General features: G+C 42.0%; 1 protein-coding gene across 1 annotated transcript in view; it reads left to right on the top strand.

Annotated features, from left to right (window-relative positions):
- bmp1a (bone morphogenetic protein 1a) overlaps positions 1-22816 on the top strand; it is a 30598-nt gene that overhangs the window by 3857 nt on the left and 3925 nt on the right. The window contains 17 exon segments of the mRNA XM_038702425.1: positions 4356-4469; positions 7869-7994; positions 8546-8663; positions 10138-10316; positions 10818-10923; positions 16721-16845; positions 18508-18623; positions 18821-18923; positions 19428-19544; positions 19926-20071; positions 20183-20378; positions 20572-20697; positions 21545-21705; positions 21882-21903; positions 21906-22061; positions 22173-22298; positions 22475-22602. Coding sequence (XP_038558353.1) covers positions 4356-4469; positions 7869-7994; positions 8546-8663; positions 10138-10316; positions 10818-10923; positions 16721-16845; positions 18508-18623; positions 18821-18923; positions 19428-19544; positions 19926-20071; positions 20183-20378; positions 20572-20697; positions 21545-21705; positions 21882-21903; positions 21906-22061; positions 22173-22298; positions 22475-22602 — 2165 coding nt within the window.

The following is a 22816-nucleotide window of genomic DNA, read 5'->3' as shown; positions in this document are numbered from 1 at the left end:
ATTAGTTAGAACAATATGTTTGTCGTCAGAGCTAAGTAAGAACTAATATTGCACTACATCATACCATGTCTGTGGCCCAAGTAACAACAAATGCTTTGGGAGAGCTCATTTAAATGGCTCAAAAGATGCCCAATTAGCCTACCATAATGAGCTGCTTAACAGTCACTCTTAATAATCCACTGTTTGTTGTTTTTTCTAAATAATCTGTGCTATGTTGCTGTTCATCTGGAAGAGTTGTTGTTCTGTTCCCTCCCCGTTTAGAAAATACTTAAGGTGTCTTCCGCTGCAGATAGCTATTATATATGGAAAGTGTTGAGGGTTGAAGATATCTTCCAGATTCAGTTCATCCACACACCCATTTAAACTTTGCTTTGGACATCTGTTCTGAGAGAACCTGCTCTTTCTTCACACCAGACTGTATGAGTATGTGTTAGTCTGCTGTCTAAACCAGAAATATAAAGTCTGGTTAGTCAAAATAAGTCATAGGTGAAAATCCCTGCTGTGTGCCGATGAATTATTCATCTACTGTATGTAAGGAGCTCAAATACAGTGTATCATTGACATTCAAAAAGATAAATGGCTGGCGAGCTGATGAGTCATTACAGGGGGTTCGACTGGCAGTAGGGTCTATCGGTAATCAGTGGCAGGGATGAGCTGGGAAATCCAGTCTGCTAATGGGCTTGATGGAGTATGAAATGTTAAAGGGGAGCAGCCTCTTGCTGTGTGCCCTTTGCATCTGAAGCCACTCTCATTTTGTCAGTAAGATTGAAGCTGCAGTGTGATGACAGTAACTCGGTCTTAATCTTAGTGGCTTTGTGGCTGATGAGACTTCAGGCTTTTATTGGAAAATAATTACTCGGCTCTCACGCTGTAGCTTGAGCCAGAATCTCTCTTCTAATTATACCTTTAGTTAACTTTTTGAAATGAGCAAAGTGTAGATAAGGCTGTTTCCCCCTCTCCCGCCTTGGGCTCAAATTGCAGTGTTAGGAAATGTCAAGGTAAGCATTTCCTGAGGAAATAACAGCTGGTGTTTTTTACAGAGGAGAGAGGTACCATATTTACACGACAACATGCCCCCATTTTACAGTTCGTCATTCCTTATTTTACATTTTGCTTTTTTTCTTAAACAGTTTGTGTCAATATTCCCCATGTAGTTTTTAAATGCACTGGGCCAACATTTGTCAGAAAGAGCTGGAACAAATGAAACCTAAAAGTGATACACTGTCATCAGATGGTCATCACCTTTATGCAATACGCTATTGGTCTCTATTGGAATTCAAATATAGCGCTTGTTACCAAACACAGGCTGTGAAAGGCGGTGCCAGGGTATTGTGATGCACTCCAGGCTTACATATTGGCCGGGCCTTCTCATCCCTCATCATTAGGTCTTATAGGGGAAAAGCCTGTGCTAAATGACAAGGAGTAAATCGTGACCTCACAGTTGGCCTTCTAAATATAGGCTGATGTTTTAGGTTTAGTATTGATGTTTGTGTAGGTTTCGGTGGCAGATGTCGTGGTCTGGTATACACGGAAGGAGATTTATGGGAATAGTCCTGGAGTATCTCGACACTGCAGAGGTCGAGGCTCGGGCATTACACGAATCAATGGGATTAATTTGATTGAGATCTCATGTGTAATCTGACAGGATGCGCTGATTGATGGGGCCAGTCTGAGATGAGAAGGATTATGATGGGTTAGATTAACGAAAAAAATTAAATGACTGGGGGAGTTTAGACTTCATCACACACATGTTCAGGCTGACATTTTGTCATCATTATTTCATCGTCACATATTCAGTTTAGTCTCATTAGTTTGTTTAATATGCTCACAGATTTTCATAGAAACTTAAATGCCTACTGTTTGTTTTTTCTGACTAAAAAGGGACATATGAACTAGAACAGCAACCCTACTATTCTGCATAGATATTAGAGCTGCAGCTGTTGTCATTTAGGTAATGAATAATGTTTGGAAAGATATGCAGCACTGTACTCTATGGTGATCACTTGCCATCTGCCAGAATCACTGGTTTTTAATCTACAGAACAACACATTTGTACTTCATATCATTACAGTACTCTGTATCTAGATGAGTTTATCACCTTTCTCCATAGCCTGTCCTCAATCCCAGTCCAGAGTTGCATACAAAAGATTCCTAAAACCGTGTGTCTGTGGATAATTAAAGCCAGGAGACAAGGGGATTAATTCACAATCCCTGCGAGTCTTTCCATAAACCTGCATCAGCGTCTCCAGGACGACTGCTGTGCCCGGGGGAAATGAGTCCTAAGGCCGCCAGGCCGTGCATTTGCTCACTTCCATCTCCAGTGTTGTCTGAGAACAATGACACTGCGGATTAACCGGCCTGTCTTCAGCACAGTGGTGGATGATTGGGCAGAGAGCACAACCCTGTGTGAACCTCATGGGGGTGGGAGAAAGCCTGCACCTCATTATTTGGTCACAGCCTGCACATAACACCGCTAATGTGTGGACTGACACTACATGTGAAATGAAACGTCCTCCAATTGTTGTTCAGTTTTCCTTAGACAATTTGGAGCGAAAGAGTTTCATAAAATTGTTTTGAATACTTTTTCTCAGTGCTTATGGGTTTAAATGACAGCAACTTGGAAATAATTGTTAGAGTACTGCCTGTTCTTTTCAGTGCTCAGCCACTTCTGGGAATCAAATAAAAAAATGTGAAGATAAAAGAGAGAGATGTCCTTCTGTAGTCAGCCTTTCCATCCTATACTGAACGACATCTGGTAGCTTCCCCTTATCAGTGGTGTTTTTGGCAGTGGCTGTCAGAACGGGTGCTCATTGTGAGAAGTCTGTTTTGTGTCTCAGGGATTTGGAGTGGATTAGTGTTTTTTGCGAGCACAAATTAGTGGATCCCTTTGACCTCTGGAATTTAAACCTGTCCTGTGCATGCCCTGTCTCGCCGGTAGTGATCTACACTGTTTCTTATTGCTGTCATTAGCCTCTGATCCCAAAGACAGACATTAAGCTGTGCATCCTCTACGACCTGCAGAGAGGAATACTAGCCTGCATCTGCCAAAGCCAGCCGATGTTTGAAAGGGATGCGAGCCAAGTGTTTTTTGCCTTTTGTTCCTGTAGTGCATTTCATCCCTTTTTGTCTAGTCTCAGTCTCCTGTCAAACTTCTATAGGAGTGTAGGAGATAATGATTAATTGTTTCATTTAAAAATACACTTCCTTGTGTATTTCACAGTAAGGGAAGCTTGTATCGGAGTGACACATTGAACATTTACAGAGTCAAACGTTTGACAAACACAACCACTGTAAATCACTCCCATTATCTTTACAGTTTAGTGGTTCTCCGTTCTCCTTAGCCCTGTGGGTTGCTTCTCTCCTCATCACACTAACTTCTAAACACAAACCCAGAAGGCTGTCATTTTCTCTCTGCTCCACATCTGCCTTCCTTATTCAGAGTTGCGGTTTGGGCAGAGGGGATATGCCTTCTTTCTCTCTTCCCTTCCCCTCTCATTGTCCTCTCCTGTTCAGACATGGATTACAGTGCCACCTCTTTCTCTCCCCTCTGTTTCTCCCATCACCCCCCCCCCCCCCCCCCCCCCGCTCCTGCATACTTGCCTGGCCATAAATTCTAGAGACGTGCTGGTGTTAAAAGCTTGTAAAAACTGAGTGCCTTTTCTCTGCAGAGAGGACTCCTAGCTTATCCTCTATAGAAATGGGGCATTTATTAAGGAATCCCATAAAACACATTCCTTATAAAGTGGGACTGTTTTGGTTATTTTCCCTCTCCTTGGCCTCATTAAAGAGCTATTACTTGTTCAAGGTGCCCCATATTACTCCACTGAGGCAGGGTCAGTGTCTCACTGTATCATATCCGATAGCTCTCATTAACTATCCATGGACGCCAAAGCACACAGTGCGAGTTTTGTTGTTTGGTAACATCTGGACTGAACATGGCCCAATTAATCATGTCAGTGGTCTGGTTTCTGAGTTCATTCTGTCTTCATTGCATGGATCTTCATGAGCTGTGTGCAATATGTTTCTTACATTTCCATCCTATAATTTGGAGTCCAGACAAGGCGACCTTCCTGTTATCCAAACAGACACACTGCTGTTTCACAACTCTATTTTTATTTCACAGCAAGGAAAGGGTAAACAGGACATCAGTCAAGAAAGGAATGAAGTATATATTTTTAAATGTGTATAACACGCTCTAGGCCTTCCACAAGTGCTTTGACTGGGCCTCCGTGCAACCTACTCAGTCTGAGCGGCAGGAAAAGCTTGAGGCAGTTCTGGGCGTCAGACTGATGCTCCATATTGTGGAGTTGATGTACAGTCGTCTGACATGTGCTATCTCTATTTGTCTGTTTCAGCTGCCTTTCTGGGAGACATTGCTTTGGATGAGGAGGACCTGCGATTGTTTAAAGTGGACAGAATAATAGATCTGGCTCAGAGGACCGTTCTGACTGTTAATCACACTGACACAGGTAACAACAGAACCACTGCTTCAAAGATTTACAACTTAAGGTGAAAAGTTCCTCATTAGAGCACTGAGGCAAAGTGTTTTGGCTTGTCACTCTACATAAAATTGCAACAGAGCACCTGAAATGAACATGGTTGAGGAATAATTCTATACACATTTTAGTCTGTAACACTGCAAACCACTCAGATCATCTCCAGCTGAGAGTCGGCAGAATCACCTGTCGGATAACGCTTTGTGTTTTTCACAAGCTCTCTTTAAATGCTTATTCCTACAACTGTCATATTACCACAGCACTTTGCTACACCTGTATGACCATGTTTGACAGTAATCGCCAAGCTTTGTCATGTTAAATGTTCTTAAAATGAAAAGCAGTTGTGGCTCAACATGAAGCAATAGGCTTCACAATCCAATAAACTATAGGTGAGCATGAACCAACAAGTATTTGCGTGTTGCCATCTGTGCTTGAGCGGTTTTGGTTTGCTGCTTTTCACTTGAGTTAATGAGCATGTTGAGGAAAATAAACATTTTGCAGGATTTAAAGTACATTTCAACTGCTTTAAAAATATCCACTCGTGGCTCAGGACTGCAACAGAGACAAACTGTGTGTGCACTCATCTCTGAATATCCATTTGTCCACTTGAGCAGGTTAGTCACAACACATGTAATTGTTGTGTATTGGAAAGGCTACTCTAGTGTTCAAAATGAAATATCAGTGCAGTAGCATAAGTTCTTTTGAAAACAGAGTGTGTGTGTGTGTGTCTATAGATATAGATGATTTTATTACACACACCAGACTACCATACACCGGTGTGGGGCCTAATTAGTGGTCAAGATAAACATTACACATTATTGTATCTACCTTATTAGGTCACCACAGAGGTCCTCTTAAATTCAAAGTACATGCAATACTTTTTAATTAAATATCCAGGAATATTACATTTCAGTCATAGTTGTTGTGAATCAACACATCAAGTACAAAATTGTCAAGTTTTATTTAAAAAAAAAAAAAAAAAAAAAAAGGGGGGGGGTTATTAAACACACAACAAATCATGACTTTCATTTCCATGTGGTGTCAATGAATTCAAATTGTCTAGTCTTGCCTGTCACTTCATCTCACAGGGCATCTCATGAATGTGCTCACTTATCATAAACCTGAACGCAGCAGCTCTATGGTTAACTCCTTCTTTGATACAGGTGTGGTCATATCCCCTCACATGATCTGAGCTGTTGTCTGCCCCACATGCTGTAAATTAAAGAGCCCTGCTAACTCAATAATAATAATAAAACTTTTGACCCTAAAAACCTTGCCTATCTAACTGAATGAATGAAGGCTGTAGATGTAATCATCTTGTTGTAATTAACACATCTTCCACAAGTTTTGTCTCCCCAGCACTTTTTCTTATCAGTTAACTGAGCAGATTTGGCTGTTATCAGACTTTCCCTCAACACATGCACAAGTGTACGTGCTAATTGATCTCGCCAGGCTGCGAAGGTTTACTCCTGCAGACTGAAATTCAACAGAACACATTTTTCCATTAAATTTTAAAAAACTTGCTGCAAACTGTGGCTTGCATGTTAATCAAATTTTGTTAGAAAAGAGGAGTATTGTTATGGAACAACCCTTGTGCAAAATGTACTGAAACCAGATGTACTTGTTTTCGTTTCCAGTGATACTTTTACTGTAGTAGAAAGAGCAACTGTGTTGTGTGACCAACATGTTTCAGCTTGTGGCCCTTCATCAGGGTCATCCATATCTTACAATAAAGTTGTTCTTTATACTACAAGTTTTGCTGGAGTTTTGACCACCTCCAGACTATTTCCATTCTCCATACAACATTACAGTAGGTGAAATTGTGACAGAAATCCAATCTCTACTGTTTCTGCAGCAATGACATAAAACTCCATAATGGATAGAGGTCGACATGTTAAATGATTAATTTCACATTTATTTAAAACAATTATTAAATCCTGAACCAAGAACAAGCATCAGTGTACCATCGGGATTCTGCAGGCTGTCTTCAAAGTGAAACGCTGACAGATTTAATTTGCTTGCGCTCCTTCACCCAAATATGAGAAACTAAGACATCTGCTGTTGGAGTCTATATGTGGAAAGAAAAGCTCCAAAGCACATCAAATTTATCTATCCCTATCCTAAATGTTTTGGTCAAATGGGGGGGGGGGGGGTAAGAACAACAATATAAAGGTACAGCAGTCCATTGTCTTTTTTGTTTTTGTAAATATTAATTGTAGGACTTAAAATTATGACTTCTTCCCAGCACATCCAGTAAGTTCCTGCATTGCATGAACTGTATCTAAAGGTCTTTTTCAGTTCAGTCCTCGGTCTTGGTTATCAGACTTCTGAAGTTTTCTGTCCTACACACATTGACTGATCCTTCTTATATGGAAAGATTCTAAGTTTACAACACATATTATTTTTGTATGCTGATGCAATGTAGCATGCGTAATCAAAAGTTCAAAACATTTATTTCCTTTTAAGGTCACAAATTCTCACTTATAAATCAGTATTCCTGGATGTGGTTAAAATGACAAGAAAACAACACGTTGATAGTGTCATTCTCTGTAGTTCACCATCTTTTCTGTTGAAAGAGGATGTTGCTGCAGGAAATGAAACATTAAGGCATCATTTTCTGGTATAATGCAATCCATACTTGGATTATCTAGAGAAACTTTTTTTGTTAAATGTCACAATGGTGTGTTCCTATTATTATCTGTTTTGTATTCATGAAGTTATTATTTTAATGACTTGATGCAGAACATAAAATGTCATGTAATTATTTCAATGGATAAAACCTGTCCATTATTTTGCCACAAAGCTGCATCAATTAGTAAATCAATTGAAAACCAACAAAAAACATGTATACTTTGCATTGTTTTCTTGATGTTTGAGCTTCCCCTTATAACTGTATGCATCCTAAAGGCTTCAATATAGTTATGCCTGTTCTGCAGCATAATCAAGTACAATAAGTTGATTGTGTTACATGTGGTTCACAAGGATGTTTCTTTTAATAATCACCAGGTTTAGGTGGGAGCTTAGTCTCCATGGTTACTCTGCATTTATGTGTGTTTGAGTGACATTAAAATGGTGAAATTAATTTGAAAGAAGAAAGGATTCAGCAACAATGTTATTTGAACAAATGTCTCTTTAAGGGGGTAAATGTAATTTCCTAAATGAGAAATAATAATTAGAATTTATGAATGGCATCAAACTGAATAATGTCCTGTAGTTTTAGGAAAAACTTTTCTTTGTCATCTGAGGAGGTATTCACGGGGAAAGCATATTTGCTCTTCATAAAAATATTCAGACAATGTTCAGACATGTCTGTCTGACAGACATGACTTGAATCATTTATGTTTGTTTGTTGTCTTAATTTGAAATCTTCAGGCTCAACCAATCAGAGTAGCCAAAATAGGCAAGATTCACGCCGCAGGAAAAGGGCTGCCACCTCCAGACCTGAACGTGTTTGGCCTGAAGGTGTTATTCCCTATGTCATCAGTGGTAACTTTAGTGGTAAGTAACAATCATTTACTAATCCTCCTTTTGAGGAAGACTCGTTTATTCTTTTTAACAAAGAATATGTTCATGTACATGCTCTTATGTAGCATGCATAATCAAAAGTCAACATTTATATCCTTTTAAGGATCACCAATTCTCAAGTATAAAACATTTATTCTTGGATGTGATCAAAATGAAAACATGTTGATGGTGTCTTGCTTCTGTAATTCACCTTATTTCAGAAAATAAAGTATTGAGGCATCATATTTAACTAATCCAAATTTATCTATAAAGACATGCAGTAGTAGAAATAGTCATCTAGTTACGTCACCTTTTTAAAAAAAAAAAATAAAGTTGTGCCAGGTAATTATTCAAAAGCAGAATAAGTAGTGCAATATTTATATAATAATAAATACAAGATCATGAAATGGCAATATTATTAAATAGGTTTACATAATGTTGGTATACATCTTGTGACTTCATTTCCATGTCTTAAAGCTGATTCCACCTATCCCCTTCGTGTGTGTGTGTGTTCCACTGATCTCACCCTCTGTCATCCCATTCAGGCAGCCAGCGGGCTATATTCCGCCAAGCCATGCGGCACTGGGAGAAGCACACCTGTGTGACCTTTATTGAGAGGATGCAGGAGGAGAGCTATATTGTCTTCACATACCGACCATGTGGGTGAGTCAGTGGGATTTTTAGCTCCCGCATGAAGGAACCGAACAATGGTCAGCCTCTGTTTGCTCTGTCTGAGCCTTCATTATCTACAGCTAATTATTTAGCGCCTAAGTACTTGTCCTTGCCTCCTGCTCTGCAGCCTTTCTCCATTGTTCATCCTCTCTGTTCGCACTCTCTGTGTGAGTTGTTATTTCAGCCCCCTACCAGTCCTAAGAGAGATGACCATTCAGTGTCAAGGAATGTTTCCTGTGCCTCATCATCACACTTAATCAGTCACTGAGCACTTGTGTCATACATGGTGTACAGATTGGCACCCAAGCGGGAGACTTCCTCAGCCTCTCCGTAACCCTGTTTAAGGCACTCCACTGAAGTTTGGCTCTGTGTCCACTCTGTCTTTCTTCTTAAACAGATACTCAGGGAAAGTGCTGGTTGTGGCTGTTGTTGTTGCTAAGCGACAACCTGTGAAGGCGTGCAGGGCTGTTTTTTATTTAATGTTGAAACATTTTTTAATTAAAGCACTTGCTGCTTTTGGGAACGCAAACCAGATAAACCTATTAATTTGAGATTTCGGGGAGAAAGAGGCCAAAGCTGTTAGAAGTATTTGAGAGGTTCCCAGGGGACACACAAACTTAAAATGTTCCTTGTTCCCATGTTTTAAACTCACAGATTTCGACCACAAGCTGGAACCATTATGTCATTACACACAATGTACCTCTCCCACTGATATGCATCATTCAACACAAACCGCTTAACAGAAAGCGGATGCAGCTTATGAAACTGAACTTTTTCCGGCCAACTGTTGATAGCCATTTTTAGCCTCGTAACTGGCCTCTGGAGCAACAGGGATAACATTATCCACGCAGGCGGCAGTGGTTAGCAGTGGGAACGCTTGACTCTGCTGCATATTCAGCAGGCCCCCATCTGTCCTGTGCAAAGTTCAAGGCGTGTCTCAGGAGAGCCTGGCAAGGCTCGGGGTAATTAGAGAGCGGCTGTCTGGCCCACACGGCCGTGTGTGTGTGTGTGTGTGTGTGCGTGCCCGTCCTCGTCCTCCAGACTCCTGCACTGAACCTTTCATGTCACGCTGAGATGGAGCGCTGCAGCCAGCCAGCGTCCACCATCACTCTCAGCGTTTGTATTGGCAGACGGCTGAATGAATGTCACTGCTGTATGTGTGGATGATGGGTCGCCTCGTACAGCTCTCCTGTAAACACATGGGAGGTTGTTAAGATAATGTTTTTCTCATTACAAGCTCCATTATATACCTAATATAGCATGTTGAAATATAGGAGCTAGTAGACGTTAGAGAACCAGGACACATCCCTTCTTCTTCTCCCCTGGGAAACATGCCTTTTTTGGGGGGGGGGGCTTCCTGCTGTATTTTCCACTTGCTGGTTCATTTACTAAAACATAAAGTCTAGTCACTATATTTTGACCTTGTTAACACTACCCGTGTGTGTGTCTGGTTGCTGATTCATAGGTGCTGCTCCTATGTGGGGCGTCGTGGAGGTGGCCCCCAGGCCATATCCATTGGGAAAAACTGTGACAAGTTTGGCATTGTGGTGCACGAGTTGGGTCATGTGATTGGATTCTGGCACGAACACACGCGGCCCGACCGAGATGAACACGTCAGCATTATCAGGGACAACATTCAACCAGGTAGGAGCACAGGTCTCGCAGCAATCCCTCAGCAATAATGTTGGAAAGATGCAGTAAGAGACAAAATAATAAAAATAACATTTGTACACACAGAGAATCTGGGCTAAGATGGTAAAAAGAGAAAAAAGAAAACACCAGTGGGGTATACGCCATCGTCAGCCTCCAGATTTCTATTAAAGCAAGTGTTTCTAGAACTGGTCAACTGCATTTAAATGGCTAAATGTGACACAGTATCAAGGCCAGGGTTTTGACATTTTTGTCTATAAAATATGAAATGTTAAAACCTTTGTCATCCTAAAAAGCATAAAATATTCCTGGCAAAGTGGCTGTGTTTTGCACTAATGCAGGTGGCTGTTTTGTATCTGTAACCCTGTTGTATGAGACACTGTTTGGGCTGAGTAGAACTGTGGTCACCTTTTGACTTACATACATACATATGGTTGCACAGTATGACTCAGCTTCATATTTCAACTGCGTGTTTCCATTTTTTTTCTTCCACAGGACAGGAGTATAACTTTTTGAAGATGGAGCCAGGGGAGGTGGACTCTTTAGGAGAAGTCTATGACTTTGACAGTATCATGCACTACGCCAGGAATACATTCTCCAGGTAGGAGCCAAGCCAAGTTCCACTGCATATGCCCCAGACATGAAAACTAGTCTGAGATCAAGTCAGGCTGAGCTGTTTCCCACTCTGCTGCAGCCTTTTAATCTATAATCCTGTCTTCTATTTTCGCTGATAGTTTTATGACTTTTTATATAGATCTTATTTAGTGCTGGGCAGTGATTTAAAATTTTTTTATCGCATGATTTTCTGTGATTTATCGCAATTAATCGCATAGTTATGCGCAAAATTGAATAATGAATTCTAAAGTAGTGTATTACGCACTTTTAATATAAATGTACTGCTATATACACAAAAGTGCAATAACATGTGGTTTGCAAACGCTTTAAACAAATAAGGAGCTTTTTACCAGCAGTATTCCCTTTACACAGTAGCAATAAAATATTTCTTGTAAATCTCAACTTAAACATTAATGTAATCAAATTAAATACAAAACCAAAGCTATACTTGTTAAAATAAGTCCAGAGCCACAATCATAACATCATAACAGGCACTTTCTGAGCAACAGGTTAACAAATCTGTTTCCTTGGGGTTTTTTTTTCTGAACAGGTATAAGCAGAAACATTTTTTTCTTTTATCAGGGAGCAGCATAAACGGTCTATGTTCAGTAGCAAGTGTTCCGTTAGTGAGATAAAGTGGTCGCCTCAGGCACACGCCCGCTGCCGAAGTTGAATTGTCTTGAACTTTTTGTACGCGACACGCAGCACATATCATTGGAAGAGAGACTGATCCTCGCTGTTTGAGTTTTCCAGAATCTAACTTAAGTTGAATAGGCTACAGCTGTGTAGTGCACAGAAGCCGTTGCCATGGTTACTATCCATAGAGAGAGCTGCCGCTTACTCGCGGAGCGCTTGTCTCCCTGTCTGATCACCGGAGCAAAGAATATGTTGTGTGACTTCGTTGTGATTTTAAGAACGTTCCTAAGATCGACATCTTCCCCAATACTAATCAGCATGCAGTGTGTAGCTACCCACTTCCTCTGACTTTTGTTCGCTTGTCTTGCTTTTGTTTATCTACTTCTCCCACACACTGCATCCAGCGTAGTCTGCCGAAGCCTCCCTCCACTGCTTGTTGGGGTGGATGATTTGCCGACTGATCGACATCCCACCCCTCCTGTGACCCATGGTCACCCAACGGACTTTCAAAATAATAAAAATAAAACTGCATTAACGTGCAATAAAACAACTGTCGCTGTTAATTAATTAATGCGTTAATGGGTTGCTCCCCAGCCACTGGGGATGCGCAAGCCAGTCAAGTTCCTAATTGGCGCTCCCAATCCCTGATAAATGGGGAGGGTTGCGTCAGGAAGGGCATCCAACATAAAAGGAAAAAAAGGCCTATACCAAATGAAATACTCGGATCATCACATACACATGCCAGGTGGGGCCCGGTCCGGTTTGCCAGCAAGATTGAAACTGATCTTCCGCTGTGTTGACCACTACACTGTGCCGAAAGAAGATAGATCTGTAATACACCAGGTCGTGCCTATGGACTGCTGCTGAGTAACGTGGCAGGATTCCCAAAGCGTGGGAAGAAAGAATGAAAAGCTTAATTCTCCCCAATAATAAATCATTAGAAAACTAACATGAGGACATCAAGTTCAGAAAAGGCTCACTGTTCTTTGAATGTCTGTCTTGGATCTGAATTGTTTCGTCACTTTCTGAGTTCAACTGCAAAGAGATAGAAACTGGTTTCTTGGGATGAGGTGGGTCTTTAGTGGATGTTTGTAAAGTAACTCCAACAAAAGCTTCTATTTTGAACTAAGGACTCTCCTTTTCTTGTCAGTTTCTTTTGGCTTTTTTTCAACAATCAATACTCCCATTGCCTTTGGCTATAAGGAAACTGGGGGAGCACTAAAGTGATTTATGTAATATTTGGACAAGATTAAGTTACTTGCTGTATTGGGAATACTGAGGGTGGAGGGGAGAGGAGGGGGGGAAAAAAAACACTTGCGTGATGTAACTCCTCGCAAGAATTCTGACTTGTCCGTTTCATGTAGCTTCTTCCTGTCGGACTCAGTTAGATGAGAAGCTGACAAATCTACTCTGATCCACTCTGAGTAGTTGCTTCATTGGTTTTTACTTGTTCTGGCATCCACAGCAGTATCCTTAAACACATTTCACTCTCATTATGGCTTTTGCAGTATTAGCAGTTCAGTAGGAACAAAACCTTAATACACAAGCTAAAATGATTAAAATCCAACGTTTCTGAAAAACTTACTTATACAATTCGTATTTTACATTTTGTCTTTAAAGTTAAAGCTAGTTTTTGTCACCATAATGAAAGTGTTTCTCTGGATTGTGCCAGGTCCTTCGCACAGCCTGTTTAAATTAAGGCCCCCCCTTTCTCCCCAATAAAGCAACGTCGGACCAGGTGCCGGGCTGGCCCAGAAACCATAGCCATGCATCATCACAACAACAACTTCCAAGGCTATGTGAAGCGTCGTCTAAAAATTGTACTTTCATACTATGGACCACCTCATTATGATCCTAAAGGCCCTTTTGAAGAAGCTTTGATTAATTTCACGATGTGCACCCTAGGCTTTCGTAGGGATTCCCCCCCCCATGTCTGCCGGAAAGCTTTTAAGCACCTTCATAGCACTCAGGTGTTATAATACATGGCTTGCTACTACTTGTATTCTGCACTCCAAGCACCATTTAGGTCTACCCCTAATAATCACCTACATATGGCAAGGAATGGAGAAGTGGACATGTTGTTGTCTCAATTAGTGTTTACCTTACATATGTAGGAAAGGTTCTGCCAAAGTTCTAATGACCCCCAGGCTCAGTAAATAGATTCACATGACTCTAAATTTGTGTATCATAGACTTTGGACTGTAGGTAAATGAATTGATAAACATAAATGACTTAACGGCTGAGAACCAGATGAAACCAAATTTGGTATTGAATTTGTTAGATACTGGAAACATGTTGCATAGAGACTTCTGTTTAAAATCATAATGGTGTCATATAAATATAAAAATAGTCCCTAGTTTTGTCACCAGCTGACAGCATTCCTTACTTCCTGTCCGATGCTACAGGAAGGCCCTCCAGATGTTGTGCTGTCATTCGGCACTACACAGGGGTGTTGTAGCATCAGAGGAAGGCTCTTACTAGTAAAAGCCCCATGACACTGAACACTGGTCAGTCTGGGATGGCACGTTTGTCATCTTAGGCTGTGGGTAATTTCAAGTGGGGTTTTTTTTTACCAGCTGGATGACTGCTAAGCCAAAATAGACCTCTTGGGAAAAGTTGATTCAGTTTCTGAGTCATCATTGTAATTTCGAAATCATTGCTGCGCTCAATCATTGCTGAGGCAAAGTGGCCTCTGGACAAACTGTCCATGTACATAAAATTATTTCATAAGCTGTGACAACCGAACTTTACATACAAATATTATGGTTACCTCCTGTTGCTGTGTGCAGGATATGACCTCAGTTTTGTGCATGAAAACTGCATTTTGACCCATGCCTCTATAGCATAGATAAACAAAATGGGGGAAGCTTTTCGGACAGCTGCAGGAACAGTCCCTTCAACTATGCAGTGTTCTACCTATAGCAGGAATTGTTTTCAGTAAGCCAGAGTAGATGTAATGTGATCTGTGGGCACACATAAGCCCAGACTATGATCATAACTACTTCACTCTGATATGAGAACCAGCTGTTGGCTGTCCTTTGGTTTTTACTTGGCCCTCTATGTCAGCTGTATATGTATATATTTTTTTAAAGATTTTCCCCACCACCAGCTCTACCATGCCCTGTGTTACTCTCTCACTCTCCCAAATCAACTGCCATGCTCTTGCAGCAAACAGATTCTGAGAAGCAGAGAGGGAATCTTTGTGTAAATGGAGGCTGCAGCTGGGTGTAGGCCAATGTACAGAAATGCCTGTCTGGCCCCTTGCACTAAACTGTAGGTCAAGAATGCACTTCACACAGAAGGGAGCTAAAATACTGGACTTTTTTGTACATATTTAGGTTTTGTTTGGTTTAAATGTTTAGTATACAGGAAAATGAGGAAACAGAGGCATAGAATAACATATGGTATGATATACAATATGAAACATATGTAAATAATAAAATCCACTGCTGCTGATAAATAGTTCTTTTTTTTTTTTAGAAGACGTTTTATCTCATACTGGATTTCACACAGCTCAGCACAAGAGAGGACATCTATTTACTCGCTGTCATTCTTTGGTCAAGATTTGGACTTAACCTCCATGGTCTTGTAAATTTGTGGTATGCACTACAGCCTGCAGCACAGCGGAGCGGCCCTGCCCTAAAGTATGTTTATGTCCGGTAATCCGCCCTGTTCTGTTTTCACTCCAACTGTGTCTCTGTTACTATCCTAATTCGTGGAACTGTTGATCAATAAGACTGTTTAGACATGAGAGACGAAGGGCTGCTAATGCTGCGGAATGTTTCACAGAGCTGTATTAGCAGACAAGGGGCTCCTGTTAGCTTTTCACAAGTCATTCCAAGCATTTTTCTTGAGCGCTGATTGGCTGATTTACCTGTGCCAGTGTGTTTCTTTGTTAGTCCATTATTAGGCAGTGTGTTTGCTTGGTGTTTTACAGTAAATCACCGTGGGAAGCCAGGGCCTTTGCTGCGGGTGGTGTTCGGAAGATTTCATGGCTTGTCTTGATGTTTTGCTGTGTCTCCTGGGGACACGCAGGGCTGATCCCCATGCTTTTTGTCTTGGGCATGTTACCCGAGCCACAACTCTGCCTGCCCCCCTCCTTTGCGCTAGAGATATTTTTTAGGACTGATGCATGGAGCAGTGCCAACTCAAATAGAGACCTGCCAGTGTGCCCTTTGTCTGCTCTGACACTGGCTGCAGTGGCGTTTTTCACCGACAGCCAGCATACGGGCTCCTGGAAGCTCACAGATACACAGGACGGCAGAGTCTAAACTGTAAGCTCAGGCTGCTCTATTTGCACATGCCTGGCGTTGATAGGCATGTCACCATGGGAACGGCCAGGGAGCCAGGCCGTTGCTCGCCAATACTTAGAAAAATGGAGATGATAAACTAGCAAAGTGTCAAGTGAGACAGCAGTGTGAAAAGAGCCTTTCTGGACTAACTGTTCTGATCTGCCTTTTTTTTAAAGCTACGTGAATACTTTACCTGATTTTTACATTTTTCACTTTGGACTTGTGGCAGTTATTCACGTGCCTACCTTTTACAGCTTGTGCAATTTATTTTGATCACAACTGTGGTGAAGGGCTTAAGCTCACAGTTTGGGTCCATCTGTAGGGCAGACGTGTGTAAAGAATGATGTCAGCATTAACTTCAGAAACAGACCGTGTGACCCCGACCTCAAAGGAAAACAGTCATAAGTGACTGCAACTGTCCATCTGTTGCATTTCAGCCAGAGACGAGTAAATCTGAAAGAAAAAGCAAATTACAAATGAAAATGAATGATATGAGCTCCCCAACCTACATGCAAGCGCGTGCGTGAATCAAAAAATCAATAATTATCTATTTTAAAATATCACTGGTCTAATGTCATTAAAAGCAGCCCATTAGCATATATAGGTTTTAGCTGGAAGACACCTTGACGGACTTCATTTGATGTGGGGTTCACATTAGAAATCCCAAAAGTATTTAGAAACTATTAGAAATAATGGGGGCAGTAATTGAAATGCACTGATCAATGGTAAATCACTTAATCGCTGAGCAAACATGTTTGGTGGCATGCATGCATGTTGGAATAGTTCATCAGGATTGTGCGTATGCCTCTTAGGTTTCATGCAACATTAACATCAGTCTCTCCTGCTGAATTACAGAGGCATCTTCCTGGATACCATCCTCCCACGCTACGATGTGAATGGAGTGCGACCACCCATTGGCCAGAGAACCAGACTGAGCAAAGGGGATATCGCACAGGCACGCAAACTCTACAAATGCTCCAGTAAGACCAAAATGACGGATCCTGTCTGCTATGGGTTTTTCCTATCTCTTTTTGCATGTGTGTGCAACATAGCCCTGAGAGAGAGGTCAGTAGCTCCTCCTGCCTTCCCTAGATGCAGCGCACTCTGTGTTGAAATAGCCAAGCATCTACTATTGATGTGGTGTGGTTCCTTGGCTACAGCGATGAGAGACTCCCAATTTGGGAGGAGTGTAAACACTACCCAAGGACAGGAAGTTGGTCGTCACTCTTTCCCAGATGAACGCAAAAGCAGCTGGTCTCGAGAAGACAATGATGAAAATGATTGTTGGCGACAGCGCTCATGTCCGCACATCATAACATGCAAAATGTAAACTGTGAGACTATACACTAAGAAGAGTTACATAAGCTTGCCGCTTTCATAAACCACTCCCTTTTGTTTGTGCTTCCAGAGAGGAGAGAGGATTTAATGTTGTTGAAGTAAACAGAATTTATAGCCTTAACAGATGTACATTGAGCACAGGCTTCTGTTGAATAGATTTGATGTCAGATGGTTAATTGTAGGTCAGGCCAAGATAGCTGAGCAGTGGGCCTCATATTAAAGCTTAATGAATAAACATAGTGATGGTCACCAGCGTTGGACCAGCCAGTGTGGTTTTAGTGTAGAACTGGAAGTTTTAACATCAAATCAATCTGTATGTGTGTTTCTGTCTCTATCGTCTCGTGACAAAGAAATGGTATGGATGATCTGACTCACATTGTGGGGGATGAGGTAGTGAGTCTCCACATGTTTTTTGGAAAAAAAACAAATCCTTAAAGAGCCGCGGATCTCCCATTCATGCCGAATTCCTGGGAGCGTTCGTCATCCACGTTGTGTGCCCGAGAGTTTGTTAATGGCTTAGTACTGGCAAATCCTCTGCCAAGCATTATTACACACAACTCGTAGCTCAGGGCTCCACATTTTATTGCTTACACACAAACCTCGAGGGAAGCTATGAACGCAAACAGTCGACGGAGATGTTTTCTTTACTCCTGCTAAATGCAGCCCACGGTAAAGATAACACAGAGGTAGTAATGAATGCATACACTGTTCTCCTGATGGACAACCGAAGATACAATCCACTCTATCATTTCCTCTCTTAATTAAACACATGGTTCCCCCACTTGGCAGGAGCCTCCCTCACTCATTCCATGAGGCTGTGTATTGGGTTTGTAATCAGTCCTCACACACTGGCACACGTATTTTTGCCAGTCAAACTAAGGTTGGTTTTTCACTGGCACCACGTACATAATGCATCACATCCTCCAGGGGGCTGGGTTATTTTTAGTGGGCCAGGTTTATTTTCAGAGGATGCTCAGAGAAAGTGTCTCACACTCTCAATTCCTTTGTGTGATCATCATCTGGAGGTGGTGGGGGAGGGGAGGGGTGAGGCGCGGGGTTGTGGGTGAATATTATCAGCAGATGTTCCTTTGAACATAAAAGAGCTGCCCTTTACTTCACATTCGCTGCTATCATTCCAGCATCTGTCTCTGCAGCGGGGTTTCAGGGGATTTACTTCAGAGCCGATGTCTGTATAGCTTGAATAAGTGGATTTGGTGTTTTCAGGCATATGCTAATTGGCAATGCATCATGCTCATGGCTCAGGCGTTATGTATGGGTCTGTGTGTGTTTGATTCTGTGCACAGGATGTGGGGACAGTCTGCAGGACAGCAACGGTAACTTCTCCTCTCCCGGCTTCCCCAATGGATACTCAGCCTACATGCACTGCATCTGGAGAATATCAGTCACACCAGGGGAAAAGGTATGGGCATGTGGAAAGTGCCAGATCATCTCCAAGATGCCTTTTTAAAACGAGCCTCACTGACTGTTTGTACTGATGTGGTGTCTGTTACTACTTATTTGTCTGAGCATAAGCAGTGTGTGGCATTTGGCATGAACAGTGTTGGTAATCGCGCTTTCTTGTGTTGTGTTTTTTTTTTTTTTTGTTTGTTTTTTAAGATCATTCTGAACTTCACCTCCATGGATCTGTACAGGAGTCACTTGTGTTGGTACGACCATGTGGAAATCCGAGATGGATACTGGAGGAAGGCACCTCTCAAAGGTCAGTTTTAGAGGGAGAATACTGTACTGGTGCTACAACAATTCATTACATTTTCATGATTTAATTCACCGGGAAAAAAATCAAAAGATATTCAGTTCACTATCATAAAAGAAAACCTTGATGAGTCTGATTTGTTTTTGTGCTATTGATACAAGGATTGACAATAGTGACAGCTGAACATGGATTTAAATATATCAAAATGTACATGATTTACAGAACTTAAGGGTAAAGGCAGAGTTTTGATGGGTGACAGAGGTACAAAGTGACACTTCCATTAGTTTCAGCCAGTCATGTCTAAAACATTAAACGCTATAATAAAGATTGTAAGTGTAGTTGTTGTTGTGGGTTTTTTTGCATGTTTTTGGAAACTTTCTCTGATTTCCTCTCTTATCCTGTCACAGTACTTTTAGATTCTTTTGAAGTAAATAGTTGTGTAGAGGAATTTCAAAACGCTCACAGGTGTTGTGGTGATCAGATCTTGGTGTGTCTTCACCTGTGACCCAGGTCGTTTCTGTGGTGATAAGCTGCCTGAGCCAATCATCTCCACTGACAGCCGACTGTGGATTGAGTTCCGCAGCAGCAGTAACTGGGTGGGAAAAGGTTTCTCTGCCGTTTATGAGGGTAAGCACCCATTCACCCGACCTCGCTGGACCCCATTCCAGCTCAGCTGACTGAACGCATGGCCAGTCACACATCCAACAATGTGCCTAGAAGCTGGAGTAACATCCCCAGTGTTTGGCTCACCTACTGCTGATGTGTCAGGCACTTTACGCTGCATTAATCAGATTTTGGCTGGCCTTCAGATTCAGCTCCATTGTTTCCAGACTGTGCAAAGGGATGATGTGTGTGTGAGTGTGTGTGGGAGCTGGTGGTGGAGGCATTTCAGCTAATCCACATTGCGTAAATCAGAACAGCGAGCACACATTTTCTTTTTTTTCAGAAGCATGTGCTGATGATATTGCTATGGAGGGAGCTCAGTATTGTTTTTACTGTCACATGCAGCCATCTGTGGTGGGGAGGTGAAGAAAGACAACGGCCAGATCCAGTCCCCCAACTACCCTGATGACTACAGGCCCAACAAAGTGTGCGTGTGGAAGATTACTGTAGCTCAGGGCTATCACGTAGGCCTTACCTTCCAGTCTTTTGAGGTAAGGACATCAGCCCTTTGTTATTTATTAAAATAGTGTTTTCTTTTTGTAAATGTTATGACTTTAATGATATTTCCAACTCTAACATCAAACCCTCTAACCTTTCGCCAGATTGAACGACATGACAGTTGTGCCTATGACTACCTGGAGGTTCGTGACGGAAACTCTGAAAACAGTCCCCTGCTAGGCCGATTCTGTGGCTACGACAAGCCAGATGACATCAAAACCAGCTCCAACCAGCTGTGGATGAAATTTGTTTCAGATGGCTCTGTCAACAAGGCCGGCTTTGCTGCCAACTTCTTCAAAGGTCAGAGGCTAAGGGTTGTAAACTCTTATCTGACGTGTTCTCTCAGTCTGTCATATAATTATTTTCAGATTTTTGTTGCCCTTGCACCACCGGGTTCTGTGCGACCCGATTTGCTCTGGTGGTGTTCGAGAGGGTTTCTCTTGTAAGCCAGGGGGCCAGCTAAAAGGGTCCTAACATATCTTTGTGTTTTCAGAGATGGATGAGTGCTCCAAACCAGACAACGGTCGCTGTGAGCAACGCTGTGTCAACACACTAGGCAGCTACAAGTGTGCCTGTGACCCAGGCTATGAGCTGGCTGCTGACAAGCGCAGCTGTGAGGGTAAGTACAGGGAGAAAAGTCACCAGCCCTGCTCACCATGTAATTTACATGCTAAAAGGACTTTACACAGTTAGCCACCCAAAAACAAAAAGTACAGTCATTCCTAAAAGCCAGAGAAGATGCAAACACTGAGTCTTGTGCTGGCTGGGGCACTATCTTTTAAAGATTTGAGTCACAACAATGCAAGCATTATTTTTATCAGATTATATGTTGTTGTTGTTTAAGGCCTAACTACTAGAATACAAGCAGTACAATATCTAGTTTACCACTGTCAACCCCTAGAGAAAGTCCGCTATCCCTACAGCTTGCCATGTGTTCCAATATTCGGTTTATGGAGTGTTGTTGTGTTTTGTTTTTTTAGCTTTTGTAGAAAATATAGATCTGTAAAAATTAGACAAGCAAATTCAATATTTGAAAAGAGAGGTTGAATACAATTTTGTGTTATCCATGAAATGAAGAACTCACATAAACAAACGGTAGTGACTTGGATTGGTACATTCACCAATGCTCACATGTGATAACTTTACATCTATCGCAGTTGATAAGGATCAACACTGCACAATTTGGCTAAATAATCGCGAGGTGAGGGAATGGGGGACACCAGTTGTTGTAACATGTGGATTGCATAACTGCTACAAAGCTCACGGCCAGCTCAGGCAGTAATCGGGTTTATTCAGGACACAGGAAAGAGATTTCAGGGGGCTTTCATTTTGGCTGTATGATTTGCAACATAACATTTGGAACATACACTGTTGCATATTGTAATATTTATTTTTCTGAATACACTTCTCCATCTGTAAGCTAAGTATTTGTCCTTGTCTCTTCCCGTGTTGTGTTTCCTGTCCAGCTGCCTGTGGAGGCTTCATCACCAAGCTGAATGGGTCAATCACCAGTCCGGGTTGGCCCAGAGAGTACCCCCCAAACAAGAACTGCATCTGGCAGCTGGTTGCCCCCACACAGTACCGCATCACTCTGCTCTTTGATGTCTTTGAGACTGAGGGCAATGACGTGAGCACTGGGGTTATTTTGAATCTGCACGGGGTGGGTTTGTTCTGTTTTTGCTTTATCATTGTATTACATCTGTCCACTTTCATAGCAAATAGAGCCGTCCTCTCCTCCCTGTGTCTCATAATTAAAACCAAATAAAATGTCCAGCCTCTCACATGCTCTGTTTCCCTGCTCAGGTTTGCAAGTATGACTACGTGGAGTGCGCAGTGGGCTTTCAGCTGATTCAAGGCTACATGGAAAGTTCTGTGGGGCAGAGAAACCAGAAGCTATTACCTCCCAGTACAACAACATGCGCATTGAGTTCAAATCAGACAATACAGTGTCCAAAAAGGGCTTTAAAGCGCAATTCTTCTCAGGTGAGTCCTCTTGCAGTGCTGTGCATAGCATCACATGTCTTCTCATTCAGTCAGTCCTGTCAGTCATTAAAGCCAACAGTCGTCAAGGTTGTGTTCTTTGTGCTTCCTCAGACAAAGATGAGTGCTCTAAGGAGAACGGTGGCTGTCAACATGAGTGTGTCAACACCTTCGGGAGCTACAGCTGTCAGTGCAGGAGTGGCTTTGTGCTGCACGAGAACAAACACGACTGCAAAGAAGGTATTTCGCCTCAGATTCTTGTCTCTTTGACGTGGTTGCGATCAGAGTAGCCGCTGGGGTCAATGAGCGCATGCTTACTTGTGTCCAAAACCATTTGAGTGCAGTAATGTAAATGCATGCCAGTTCCATATTGATGTGATGCATGATGCAGAGGTCTGTCTGATGTCTTTTTACAGCTGGCTGTGATCACACTGTGAATAGTGTGAGCGGTACCATCACCAGCCCCAATTGGCCGGATAAATACCCCAGCAAAAAGGCATGCACCTGGGCACTCACCACCACTCCAGGCCACCGCATCAAAATCGTATGTGTCTCTTCCTCCCTGCTCGCTGTATAATTTCACTCTTCAATCATGTATTTATTTGTGTGCCTTATTGTGTAATTGAATTGCTAAATCCACCGAGGACATCTGTGTTTACTGTGCTTATGTCAGAAGCTGTTGTACCATTCCTAACGATGATGTGTGGCTCCCCCTTCTGTTATCTGCATCTTTGACTGCTGTGTCACTGACATACACT

The sequence above is a fragment of the Micropterus salmoides genome, unplaced genomic scaffold (genome assembly GCF_014851395.1).
Source record: "Micropterus salmoides isolate LMB-PRFRI ecotype aquatic unplaced genomic scaffold, ASM1485139v1 Ms_hic_scaffold_7, whole genome shotgun sequence".
Taxonomy (NCBI): domain Eukaryota; kingdom Metazoa; phylum Chordata; class Actinopteri; order Centrarchiformes; family Centrarchidae; genus Micropterus; species Micropterus salmoides.
Note: the sequence above shows the minus strand (reverse complement) of the source record. Positions and strands in the feature narration are given on the sequence as shown.